This window comes from Ursus arctos, unplaced genomic scaffold, assembly GCF_023065955.2.
Source record: "Ursus arctos isolate Adak ecotype North America unplaced genomic scaffold, UrsArc2.0 scaffold_11, whole genome shotgun sequence".
Classification (NCBI taxonomy): Eukaryota; Metazoa; Chordata; class Mammalia; order Carnivora; family Ursidae; genus Ursus; species Ursus arctos.
Genome location: NW_026622775.1, coordinates 3,967,159 through 3,980,919, shown reverse-complemented (window position 1 = coordinate 3,980,919; position 13,761 = coordinate 3,967,159). Strand labels below are relative to the sequence as shown.

The following is a 13,761-nucleotide window of genomic DNA, read 5'->3' as shown; positions in this document are numbered from 1 at the left end:
CGTCCTTGCTTTAAAGAGTGAAGTTCCTGATACTCCGGAGCTGGGGGTGGCAAACCAAATCCACGGGCCAGGCGCGAGCTGGCCTGGCCACGTCGGGGGGCCGCCACGCAGCCCTCTCCGGCACCTGCTGTGGAAGGGCGACTCAGCCTGTCGCCAGGCCATGTGGGCCTCAAAGGTGTAGACAGAAAAGCGGGCCGGTGGGAAGAAGACTGTCACCAGGATTCAGATAGGAGCGAGTCTCTTCTTCCCCAGCACCTCAGAGCAGCCTCGTGGGCTCCAGCTGTCAGCAGGCGTGCGGGCCCTTCTCTGACGTCAGAGCTCATCCATTCTCAAAACGGGGCTCCCTAAAGCCAGGTGTCCCTGTGCTGGAGGTAGGTTTTAACTCCCGCTCATCTCCCGAAAGTCAACATCTTCCCAATTTTCAGTTTATATTCCATAATTTTCTTTTAAGCTTTTATGAGGCTAGTATATAAGTCAGTATCTGATTTAGCAAAAACTATATTCTAAGTTTAAAAACCCGTATTTTATGGGTTTCCATCTCTTGAACTGGTTTGAGAACCATTGATACCCCTGGTCTAACTTGCTGAAATTGTAGTCGGTTTCCCTTTCCCAATCTCCGGTGCAGCTGGGGAACAGCTGGCTGCCATACTTGTAACAACCCTCCACGGACTGTACTTGAAGATTGCCATTAAATCACCCCTCCAATTTCTCTTCTCCAGGCTAAGTGATCCCAACTCCTTGAACCTTTCATCATCAGTCCTTTAATCATTTTCATTACTATCCTCTGGAACCTCTCCAATTCCTCATCATTTAGTCCTAAACTTGAACCAGGGAAAACTATTATGTTCGGGAGACCTACTTGTTAGAAAGGTTTCATATTCATTTGAAAATCATCTGACTTTCCATAATGTACATGAACCAGACCTCGAATGCTGCCATTCAAGCTCTTCCTGGGAGTTAACTAGAAAATCCGAACAAAATGGTATAGGAGGTGATAGTTATGTGTTACTTTGGGGGGGGGGGAGAAAAAGCTTCTACCAACACAGTGATCGGCTCCCCTGGATCTTAGAAGGAACCTGATTATAGTCTCTTCAAAAAAAAAAAAAAAAAAAAAAAAAAGCTAAAAGTAAGAATCTGTTCACCAAGTATGAGCAAGGACAGGAAGCTGAGAATGGAACGCCACCAACGCCCACTCAAGTCCTCTCTCCCTCAGTGGTTCCTCTACATTTTCATGGCCTAAAACATGAGTACACAATGTTGAAGAAAGGGTCTTTGGGTCCCCTGAGCCAGTCATTTCTTCTACCAACTGGGTTCCCGTCTAGTTTTTTATGCTCCTTCTAGAATAATAGGTTTCTCCCAGATATCTTAGACGTCACAGCTCGGTGCTCATGCCTGGCTCCCTCTACCAAAACCCGGCCTTGGGCAGGCAGCAGTGTGGGCAAGGAGAGTTAGGAGTCCCCGAGGGGTGCGGCCCAAGGGAAGTCACCCTGGGGCATCTGTGGGCCGGGCGATGTGCATCGGGCTCTGCCGTCGTTTGATCTGGGAGCGATTTGGCTCCGCTCCCCGCAAGCTCAGAGCCAAACTGTGTGCCAAGAGGAGGAGGATGGGTCAGCCTCCCTCGGAGCCCAGCCTTGCTCCGAGGTCACAGCTGACACGCTGGTCCTTCTGAAGGGGTGTTTTCCTCCTGGTTTTAGTTCGGGTGGTTGCTAAGGCTGCTGGCAACTACCTGTTGCGCCGTTCAGAGGGGCCTGTGAACTGCTCCATGACTACAGCTGTCCTAAGTACACTTTTTCCCCTCCAGAGTTTGGTCTCGGGCTGCGACAACATGGAAACCTCTAATCAAGGGCCTGTGAGCAATAACAAGATGTCTGTGTGGCTTTCCTTTTAAAGGAGAAAAATCCTGAGGGAGTAATGCATGGTTGTGACAGAAAAGAGAAACTGGAATGTTCTACAGGACATAGTAGTTGTTCTGCAAATTACATTTACTGCTTCTGCCACAGGATATTATCTTTCATACATAAAAACCTGGGGAATGTCAAGAGCTGCCCTGTGAAACCTAATTTCTGAGTTCTTATGAAGGGTCACTATCCAAACTATATAAAGAACTCCTACAAGGCCGTAGAAAAAAAGCCCAAAGACTGATTAAAAAGCAGGCAGAGTATCTGGGCATTTTCCAAAGAAGACGTGCAGATGGCCAACGGGTCATCACTCGCCAGGGAAATGGCAGGTCAAACCACAAAGATACCACCTCACACCTGTTAGAATGGGGGGTATCGAAGAGACAAGAAGTCACACTTTGGTAAGGATGTGGAGCCCTCGTGCACTGTTGGCGGGAATGTAATTTTGCGCAGCCACCCTGGAAAATGGTGTGGACGTTCCTCAAAAAATTAAAGGAAGAACTACCAGACTGGATCCGGCAGTTCCATTTCTGGGTATTTATCTAAAGACGACAAAAACACTAATGCAAAAAAATACATGCACCCCCGTATCCATTGCAGCACTACTTACAATAACCCACATATGGGGCGCCTGGGTAGCGCAGTCGTTAAGCGTCTGCCTTCGGCTCAGGGCGTGATCCCGGCGTTATGGGATCGAGCCCCACATCAGGCTCCTCCGCTGGGAGCCTGCTTCTTCCTCTCCCACTCCCCCTGCTTGTGTTCCCTCTCTCGCTGGCTGTCTCTCTCTGTCAAATAAATAAATAAAATCTTTAAAAAAAAATAATCCGTTGCGTGTTAATTATACTTCAGAAACCCCCCACCTGAGTTCTTGGGACACATGCATACACAAAAATCTGAACTGCTTTTTAGTGAAAACTGAATAGTTTGACCACAGCTGAGCATCTTAATATGAATAGAAAGCTGTGATTCTAGATCTTTTGTGGGTGGAAGAAGATCCTTGGCGGGTGGGCCGTCCCTGAGCAGGCACGTCTGGGAAGCGGCTGTTCCAACCGGGAGCCGCTCGGTCGGGGAGCTGCTACGGGAGATACACGGTGCTGGCGTGAACCCACCGAAGCGAAGGCAATACGGTTAGTCATTTTTAGTCAAACTTGAACTCGAGTGAAAACTGGCTGTTGACCCGCTCTTGACGAACCCCGCTAATGGTGTGTATCGTCAGCGGGCCTGTGGCGGCAGTGATAACCCGGTAGGACAAAGACATGATCCGTGTGCCCGTTGCAACACATCCTTCCTGAGCCCCTGCCGATGGGCGAGGCGGGAGAAACGAGGTTTTGCACTTGGTGAGACTGTCGGGCACCCGCAGGTGTTCCCCTGCTCTCAGGTACAAGCGTCCTCTCCCCGAGTGCTGCTTTGGACTTCACAAAACAACTTTTGTTTTTTTCCTTTTGTTTGTTCTCGGATGTGAACACGCAGGGGTACATGCGATCATTTATCTCAATGTCTGGTTCTCTCATCTTCACCTTCTCGAAGGACTTACTGAAGGAAGGGAAAGGACATCATGCCCGTCGGGGGCCCTCAGGCAACTTCGCAGGTGGCCTCTCGGGGCTGCCCTGACCAGGGGCGTGTCAGGAAAGCCCCCGTTGCTGACTGCCGAGCGTTCTAGCAGCTCCAGCCCCGCAGATGGCATCGCACCCACGGCGAGGAAACAGGGTCTCCCACTAGGACAGAGGGGGCCCGGCAGGGGAAGCCTGGCCTGGACCAAGAGGTCGCTGACCTCCACAGGCTACGGGGGCCGGAAATGAGCGCGCCGCCTGGCCTGCACACAGGAAATGACTCACCCACGCATTTCCCTTTGAATGGGCTGATAATTTGTTATTAAACATGTTTGGTCCGGTACGAAGTATGTTTTTGGATCCCCTGTAGCCACAGATCATACAAGCATTATTTGCTGCTTTCAACGGAAGCCGTCGGTAACCAGGATTAACCAATCCTGTCTTGGACCAAAGATCAAGAAAATACTTCTACCCGAAGGGCAGAATCTGGATGGTACTGGGTCATCCGCACCGACGGGCTCAGTCAGCACTTCTCTTCGCCTGTCAGAGCTTGAGAGGTGACCGGCTGCATCGTTCCCGCGCCCTCTTACTGCATGGAGGGTATCGGTAGGGAAGGTCTTCCTTGCCACATGGAATGAGAACACTGCATCCAAGCAGCAGACTTAATCTCACAACTGCTTTTTCTTTATGGTCACACTGGAATTTGTAGATGAGTCACTTTTGTCTTCTCCATCTGCAGCCTGTCCCAGTATTTGAACTCACGGAATCACTGAATCATGTTCTATGCTGTAATGATATTTTCTACCATAAAGAAGGCATGGGGCAACCAAAGTAAAAGGGAGTCCTACAAATTGGCCTGTTTGTTGTTATAGGATTTTTTTTTCCCCAAGAATTTATTTATTCAAGAGAGAGAGAGCGAGCATGAGCACATGAGCGGTAGAGAGGGGCAGAGGGACAAGCAGACCCTCCCTGAGCAGGTAGCCCCAATGCAGGACTCGATCCCAGGACCCTGAGACCATGACCTGAGCCGAAGGCAGACGCTTAACTGACTGAGCCACCCAAGGCTTTTTAAGATTTTCTTTTTGAGCCATCTCTACACCCAACCTGGGCCTCGAACTCACAACCCAGAGACCAAGAGTCACACACTCCATGGACTGAGCCAGCCAGGCGCCCCTGTTGTTGCAGGTCTGTTCAGTTAGCCCAGATACACATGGGCTTTAGCATCTAGCTCGCCCTCCGCGCCCAGCTCTGGAGAGGCCCCTCGGGCCCACGCAGGGGCGCACAAAAGCCCGAAGTGCCTGACAGTCCCAGCTCTTTCCCGCACGCCGGCGTCCGGCACATGCCGCGCCTGCGCTCAGACTCCAGGGAGCCGGGACTCTTCCCCCCTCGGGGTCTGGTCAAAGGGAACGCGAACCCTCCAGGCAGCCCTTGCAAAAGTGGGCCCGTTTCCATGAGCTTTCAACCTGAATTCCACACTCAATATCACAGCCACTCCAACTGTATCGAGACTTTAGGGTGACGGGCTCTGTTCTCTCCTTCAGGCTTCCCACCCTGCACCAGCGGCTCCGTCAGCAGGCCAGGGGATCGCAAGGGGCAGTCAGAGACCCTGGAACGCAGAGGCCCAAGGAGGCTGCGCTTCACTGGGGGGGGAGGGGGACTGCAAACTACAAGTCTCGGGAGGGAGGTGTGCTGTCCCTCCCTGGCCTCCCAGCATTTGGGATTAGCTGTGATTTTTTAAAAAGGCCACTATCGACTAGTTCTCTCCCAGCAAAAGGCAACCCCCACACACCCCAGCCTTAACAAGAAAGGGAGGACAACAGAGAAAATCGAGATACAGGCATGAATGGCCTACCACAGGCCTAGGACTCAAGAGCGCCGTGCCAGCTACCGGCAGAATCTACCCTGAGACGGTGCTGAAAGGGGGCAGGTGTCCCCTGGACCTGCCCGCCAGCCGTGGGGACTTCAAGGGCGGGGGCAGCCCTGGGCTGTTCCCCTCCCCTGCGCCTCACACCCCCACCTGACCGAGTTCAGCAAGAACGGCTCACGTGTTGCAGCCTCGGGCTGTCCCCCGGGGCTCGAACCGGAGCGGGCTGGGCCTCACCCGACAGCGACTTCCCACCCTGCCTGCCGGCCCCACCACGGTCCGTGCGCAGAGGGGACCTTGCTCTGCACCCTCTCCCTTCTCTAGGACTGTACCACTGACACTAAAAGGCTCTGGAAATGTGCCTTCCCACAAGTACAAACCTCCACATGCCACATGCCAATGCCAAAACCTCCACACGGCTCCAGAAGGAGGCATTCAGGGCTCAGTCCTTCCAACCGCCCCAAGCAGAAGATTTCCTTCACACGGTCTTCCTCCCCCCAGGACTGGTTTTGGAGACTTCTGCGTTTCCTGGCGTCTACACCTGGGATTTCTGAGTCCAGTGGCTGTTGACAAGGAGGTAGCAGGAGGCGCTTCTTACTCCGGGCTTTCCTTCCTAACACCCACCTGCCCAAGAACGGCCGACATTTTCTGGCGGAACATTCCAGTAAGTGCATCTACAGAAATGAGGCTGAGGTGTCACGCTGAGAAACACCCAGAAAAAAATACCCCCCACACTCAGGTAATGTAAGTACAGCGGAGCCCAGTACCAGAACCCAAGCCGCTTAATCCGCAAACCCAGGGTACTCGTCATGTACCCCGACTCGCTCTGCAACCTCTCCGGGGGTGAGACCCACAGGCGGAGGCCGCAGCCTCTCGCGGGCCGACGGCCTGCTCATGACTCCGGCCTGCGCGGGGGCTCTGCCTGGACAACCCACATGATGGTGGGACGGAGCGCGAGTTCTCTCCCGGGCACCACTGCTTCTCTCCCGCCAGCGCTAGTCTCCTACCTAGTCTTAAGTCTAGGCGGCCTCTCGCTTCCACGGTAAACGGAACTTACTGAGCGGCAGCCGCCTCCCCCAGGTCGCGGACGCTTCCCCACGTGCTCCTGCCTCCGAGCTGCCCGACCAGCGCCTCCCCCAGGGCCTGAAAAGGCCTCCCGGAGTGGCCGAGGGCGGAGTATGGGGCTCCGACCGTCGTCTTTTCACCCAGGTGGCCCAACAGCTTAACTGCCGAGGCTCTTCGCTGAGACTTGGGCCTGTTCTCAGGCTCTAGCCCTCTCCCCCCAGGTGTAAAATGTTCAGGACTCTGTACGCCAGTCGGTTTTCAGGAACTTTCCCTTCGATTCGGTCAGAGAGGAGGGAGGTGGGTCACTATTAGCCTATCTGCCCCGTGGAGTGCTTGACATTTGCAATCCACCGTCAATGCATTTAGTCCTCAACAACCCCCCCCCACCGGTTCCATCCCTTGGCCCGTCCTACCAGATACGCCCAGGAGACAAATTCCTCCCCCCACCGCCGGTCACGCAGGTGAAGCAGGCTGGGGCTGAGCACTAGAACCCAAGTCTGTTTAACCCCAAAGCCCATGCTAGTGATCATGTATGCTGATTAATTCTGCAACAGATACTGTTGGTGATTTTAAATAAAACACTTAATAGAATTAGTGTTCCTGATGGGATTTTTCTGTCTTTCAGTAGTTGAAGTCTGTTCTGCCATAGACTGATTTTAAAAATAGAATTTACACAGCCAGATGCGTTGGGAGTACAGCAGTGCTTCCATTGTTCAAAGCTTCAGATTACTATTTGTGTGGCATCAACACCTATTGCCAAGAAAACCCCACAGAATTACAGCCGCACCTTGTACCACTGGTAGACTTAGTTGGTTCCTTAGGTTGAAATGTTATGGGGATTAAAATCGAGGTGAGACAAGACAAAAGCTTGTTTCAAATGTGTCGAAAGTATACCTCGCAGCCCAAGAGAGAAAGCGTACTTAGCCGTCTGAGCCGGGGCCTCACAGTAGTGCTACCCTCTCCCAGGGTGAGTGGCGAAGCCTCCAGTGAGCTTCTGGAAGCTGACATGTGACAGAGCCAGAAAACTCACCGCACGACAGCACCCGGGGGGCATTGTTTTGTACCGCCGGGATGCAGGACAGAAGTTTCTCTGTTCCCAGGTCCGGTCCCACCTCTCCCTCATATCCGCCATGCAGCAGCCCCGGACTGGAAACATACCTTAGGGTGATGGTCAAGAGCTCGCCAACCGTCCCCCACCCCGCGAGATTAACAGCGAATCTTCCGACGTTAAAGGGCCACGGCTTGGACTTCACGAAGACCTCTTCAGTAAGCGCGGCAACTCCGTCCCGCTGCAGCGAGCGGCCGGCCGGGCTGGCGGCTAAGCTCCGCGCTGAGGCTCTTCTCGGCGGCCATTGCACCGCCGTGTGCTCTTCTTTCTCATCTCACATGTTCATTTCTAGTCTGGGAATGAAAATATCACTAGGAGGGAGTACAGGAGAGAGGGGGAAACAAGCATCCCCTTGACCTCAAACCTGGTGGCTCCTTTCCAGATGCCATCAGAGGTCCCCGCTTGCTGCGCGGAGGAAGGGCCGGGCCCTGCGGCTCCGCCCGGACTCGGCCCCTGTCCCACCCACGTGCGGCCAAGCAGCAGAGGCCACGCTTGACGCCGGGGTCCCCGCGGAGGCGCAGGCTGGAAGCATGGTGGGCGCCGGGAGGCGGAGGACCCCGAGCACGGCGGCCGGGCCAGCGGGGGGACCCGGAGACAGGTGCCCCAGCCTGAGGCAGCGGTCCTGCCCGCCACGGTCCCCGGGATGCTCACAGCTCCTGCCTGGCCCCAGACGTGGCGGAGAGAGCGGCCAAGCCTGCGGACGTTTTGGTAAAGCTCAAAGTGCACTTAAACACCTCGGCCGGGGAAAGACGTCCGGCAGGGCGGTGACCACATCAGGGGCTTCTCTCTCCCCCGGAATTCCATGGTGGGGAGCGAGCCCTGCGGCCCCCCGGACAAGGGCCCCAGAGCTCGGCAGAGCGGGAAGGAAACAGTGCCCTGCTGGGCCCAGGGCTCCCGGCAGAGGTCAAGCGGCAGCCTGACGGGAGCAGGGCCCGTGCGACCACAAGCGGACTGGGTGATGCTGGCCTCACAGGTGCTTCCTTTCTTTCGTTAGGAAATGTTTTATAAGAATAACCTAAAAGTTTCCTAACCCAGGTTCTATGTGGGGTAGAAATGTAACGTATTTCCTTATTTTCCCAGGGTGCTATAGTTAGTCAGTAAAAAGGTTAACAGCTCCCTTTTATCCACCATGACATGGGAGGGGGGAATCTCTCCACCATTTAAACTGTGACCCCGGACACCACACAAGGATGGCCGTGTTGGGGACGGTCGTGTGTGAAAGTTCAGCTCTGAGACGCTCTGATGTGCTATTTTGCTCTGACCCGGTTCCGCTCCCTTGGGCGCGTCACTTACGCGCTCGGTTCCTGCGCCCGCTGGACTTGGGGGCTTCCGATGTCTTTCCTGCTTCAAAATTCTATCTTGGAAGGCACTCTCTCCAGCCAATGATTAAAAGCAGCTTATGTTACACTATTTCTCTTTGTTGGCAAAGAAGAAACAGATGTCCCTTAGAAACTGTTTTCTGTGCCCTTATGACCGCTCTACTGGTGAGAAGCCTACGGAGTGACAGCGTAGGCTGGCTCTGCAGAAATGCCTCCCGCCGCTGCCACTTTAGAAAAATAACAGGCCGAAGAAGATGGGGCGCGGCTTTTGCCTAAATTACTGACCTTTACTTCTGCAACCATTCAAGCATGTGACACTTTTAAATTATACACGTTTATTTCAGTTCAAATTTTCACAGATTAAAAGATTGCATTTTATTAGAATCCATTTACAGGCAGTCTGCAGCATGATTTCTCATGGGGAAAAAAGAGAAACAGACAATCATCACTGAGATTCTGGATATGAATGAAACCTCTTCGTACAAACCAAGCACGTGGAGATAGGCCCACCAACAGCCTGAGCTGAATAAAGTCATGACACGACGTCTTGAAGCCGCAGGGAGCAAATGACCTCGGCAAGGCGAGACGCAGGCACCGCTCACCGTGGCACTTCCCCAACACGCCACCGACGTGTCCGACGGCTCGCCACTCTCCCGTGTGGCCGAGACGAACGCAGCCGTACTCGCAGCAGGTGCTGGCCCCTTCACGAGTGAATGAATCCAGGCAACTCATTATGAAAATGGTAAGGTTCAAAAGAAATGTTTGCTCCAAGGCACCAAGGGTGTAAAGCTTTTTAGAAAATACAGAAAAATGAACAGACTAAAACAGGGAAATTAGTTCTCAACGAGGAATCTGGCATTCTGATAACTATGTGAGTAATTACTTCAGAGAGGTTACAATCAAAATGCACATGGAACAGACGGCGCTGGGTGAGGGCACGTCCGACCGCAGAACGGTCCCGTGGGCACTTGGGGGAGCTGCTGGTGCGTGCTGACGGGGGCCCCTGCCGGAGCAGGGAAGCCACGCCTCACTTGTACTTGTAATACCCTTCTCCGGTCTTCTTGCCCAGCTTGTTCTCCGCCACCAGCTTATTCAAGGACGGGATGGGCTGAAACAGGGGGTTCTTCGCGTCCATTTCATACCACCCTATGGAGAGGAGGGAAAAGGGTTAGGATGAAGTGCTGGCACTATTCCCACACCTCAGCATTCCCAGGGCAAGGCGGGGGGCCCAGCTCGGGACAGAGGTCCCCACTAGGATGGGGCAGAGGCAGGAGGCAGCTGAGCCGACGCGGCCGGACGGGCCCTACAGAGGACGAGCCGTTGCACCAGCGGCTCCCCCGCGGCCCGGCTCCCCCGCGGCCTGCCCGCTCATCCAGTCTCCTCCTCGAAACGGCTATGCCAGTGGTCCAAGGACGAAAAGAGAACCAGTTCACCTGCCGGCTGGACCCCTCCGTGGCACCGTGAAACGACGTTTGGAACACGTTAAAAATCTGAATTTGCTGCCACTGGTACTTTGCATCCTCATAAAATACAAAAGTTCAGGCTTCATTTATAACCCTCCTTGCTCCCCACAAATACTTAGGTATTCCTTGTGAAACGTGGAAGCATGAGCTATGCTCAACTTCAGGAGTCCGATTTTCCTAACTGTCTTTACCGTCCTCAGAGCCACGAAGTAAACTAGACACATTACTATCTTTAAAGGGCTGCAGATCTCCACTGACGCGGAGGTTACACAAGTCCGCACTGATGACGGAATGACGCAGTGTACCAATGTCCACTTCCAATGTGACCCTGTCCTGCGGAACCATTAGGGGAAACCACGTAAGCGGTACACAGGACCAGTCTGCGCTGTATTCGAAACTTCCTATGAATCTACAATGACTTCAAAACAAAAAGTTTTAAAAATAAGTTACCCTGTGAGCACACTGTTCCTGTTAACTTGAATCTTTAAGCTGGAAGGTCTACTAAGACCCCCTGAAGTTTCGGTTTTAAACAGGCATTGTAATGCATAGTTCAAAGAGACTACCTCAAGTCCACTACAGAAAGACAAGAGAGAAATCCAATTCCTACCGTCCATGATGAACTTCGTAGTATCCAGCCCCACGTAATCGAGAAGCTCAAATGGGCCCATGGGGTACCCAGCTCCCAGCTTCATGGCAGTGTCGATGTCTTCCTTGGACGCATCACCTGAGGACAAGAGGGCAGCACGGAGCCATCACCATCTTCCCCGCGGTTCTCCTGCTCATACTGTCAGTCCCAGAATTCAGAGTTTTGCAAATTTGCACATTCAAAAACCATCCAGAGTCAGGATTTCTGGCTATGGTTAGATTCATCTCAGAGGTACACGCCAATATACTACAAGACTTTCAAAGCTATTCCACCAAGCTATTCTGTGAGGTGAATTCTAGAACACTGCTACGGGGTTCATGTAGAGAGAAGGCCCCAGTGGCCTGGAAACATTAGTTATTTTTAATGGATTGGGATTTTCCAACTCTGGAATAATTTATTACAACATCACTTAAAGCCAGAGTATATTTTTTATTGATAAATAAGACTTTTTGAAAACAGAAAAAAACTAAGCTTTGTATTTGTATATGTATTGTATACATATTTTTCCTTTCCAGCTTTCTTGGTTTTACAAGTAATGAGTATTCCTCTGGAATTGCACTCACATGAACCCTTTAGTCAAGATAAAATTTAAAAAGAAGCCCAAATCTGATTTAGAATTGCCACTCAAGTTTGAAAGTGTGCTTAGTAGATTAAGACAAAAGCAAATGTGCTTTTTCCCTGGAATTTTACCCTTAACTATTCTGGTCCTTGGGCCATAAGAAGTCTTTCAGAGAACCTATTCCCTTTCTCCAAAATCAGGAATGGGAACAGTCTACGACAGGTGATCATCTAGAATTTTGTTCCAAAGTATAAAGAAATGGTCAATCACACCAAAGCTAAATAAAAGGAGAAAAACGTTCAAATACTCAAAGAGAATTTTATACCTAAACATATTTCAGATTTTTAGGCTTGAGGAAGAGGAACTACTTAAACATGTATAAAGACCATATATATATATTGTCTTTTTTTTTAAGTTTTTTTTTTTTTTTTTTTTAGAGATTCATTTATTTACTTGAAAGAGAGCAAGAGTGCAGCGGGAGAGGGAGAGAGAATGAGAATCGCAAGCAGACTCTGTGCTGAGCACGGAGCCCAACGCAGGGCTTGATCTCGGTGAAAAAGAGTCGGTACTTAACCGACCGCACCGCCCAGGTGCCCCGAGGCTGTGTTTTTAAACAGTGTACGAAGTACAGCTGAAGGTGATTATGATACTGGTCACTTCTATGGGGGACGTTAGAAGGTGATTACGATACTGGTCACTTCGATGGGGGACGTCAGAAGGTGATTACGATACTGGTCACTTCTATGGGGGACGTCAGAAGGTGATTACGATACTGGTCACTTCTATGGGGGACGCTAGAAGGTGATTACGATACTGGTCACTTCTATGGGGGACGCTAGAAGGTGATTACGATACTGGTCACTTCTATGGGAGAAGTTAGAAAGTGATTACGATACTGGTCACTTCTATGGGGGACGCTAGAAGGTGATTACGATACTGGTCACTTCGATGGGGGACGTTAGAAGGTGATTACGATACTGGTCACTTCTATGGGGGACGTTAGAAGGTGATTACGATACTGGTCACTTCTATGGGGGACGCTAGAAGGTGATTACGATACTGGTCACTTCTATGGGGGACGCTAGAAGGTGATTACGATACTGGTCACTTCTATGGGGGACGTCAGAAGGTGATTACGATACTGGTCACTTCGATGGGGGACGCTAGAAGGTGATTACGATACTGGTCACTTCTATGGGGGACGCTAGAAGGTGATTACGATACTGGTCACTTCTATGGGGGACGTCAGAAGGTGATTACGATACTGGTCACTTCTATGGGGGACGCTAGAAGGTGATTACGATACTGGTCACTTCGATGGGGGACGCTAGAAGGTGATTACGATACTGGTCACTTCGATGGGGGACGCTAGAAGGTGATTACGATACTGGTCACTTCGATGGGGGACGCTAGAAGGTGATTACGATACTGGTCACTTCTATGGGGGACGCTAGAAGGTGATTACGATACTGGTCACTTCTATGGGGGACGCTAGAAGGTGATTACGATACTGGTCACTTCTATGAGGGACGCTAGAAGGTGATTACGATACTGGTCACTTCTATGGGAGAAGTTAGAAAGTGATTACGATACTGGTCACTTCTATGGGGGACGCTAGAAGGTGATTACGATACTGGTCACTTCTATGGGGGACGTTAGAAGGTGATTACGACACTGGTCACTTCTATGGGGGACGCTAGAAGGTGATTACGATACTGGTCACTTCTATGGGGGACGTCAGAAGGTGATTACGATACTGGTCACTTCTATGGGAGACGCTAGAAGGTGATTACAATACTGGTCACTTCTATGGGGGACGCTGTTAACGCTTCACTAATCAGTCAACCGGGGTGCTGAGAATCAGTGTGGAGTTCTAGCCCATAAGAAAGCACAAAGGGCAAAAATCATCTCCATCAGCCTCAGGCGGCATCCTTCCTTCACTCAACTAGTATTTAAATCTGTTCCATACCAGACACCAGAGACTTAGAATGAGACAGAGAGAAACCAAACAAGCCCTCAAGTACTCATAAACAGTGGGAGGACGAGCGATGTGTACAACAAAAAGTTCACCAGCCACTGCTGAAGATCGTGAAGACTGACACGCCTCTGTGCGTCAAGGCGGAGAGACTTACAGTGCCAACATTTCACCAACACCCACCCACTGAGGCCCAGGTCCTGAAGGATGAAGAGAATTCCAAGGGATGAACGGCCAGGAAGGGCATGCCAGGCAGCGGGAACAGTGTGTGCAAAGGAGAAATGAGCAGGACCATAGCAGCTGATAAATGGATT

At 51.6% G+C, this 13,761-nt stretch overlaps 1 protein-coding gene across 1 annotated transcript in view; it reads right to left on the bottom strand.

The window, feature by feature from the left end:
- Positions 1-9,122: 9,122 nt before the first annotated feature.
- The window catches only part of HADH (hydroxyacyl-CoA dehydrogenase), a 46,027-nt gene continuing 41,388 nt past the window's right edge, over positions 9,123-13,761 (bottom strand). The window contains exons 7-8 of the mRNA XM_026499149.4: positions 10,875-10,991; positions 9,123-9,950 (exon numbers count right to left, since the gene is read on the bottom strand). Coding sequence (XP_026354934.2) covers positions 9,832-9,950; positions 10,875-10,991 — 236 coding nt within the window. The 3' untranslated portion in view covers positions 9,123-9,831. The remainder of the gene's footprint in view (positions 9,951-10,874; positions 10,992-13,761) is intronic.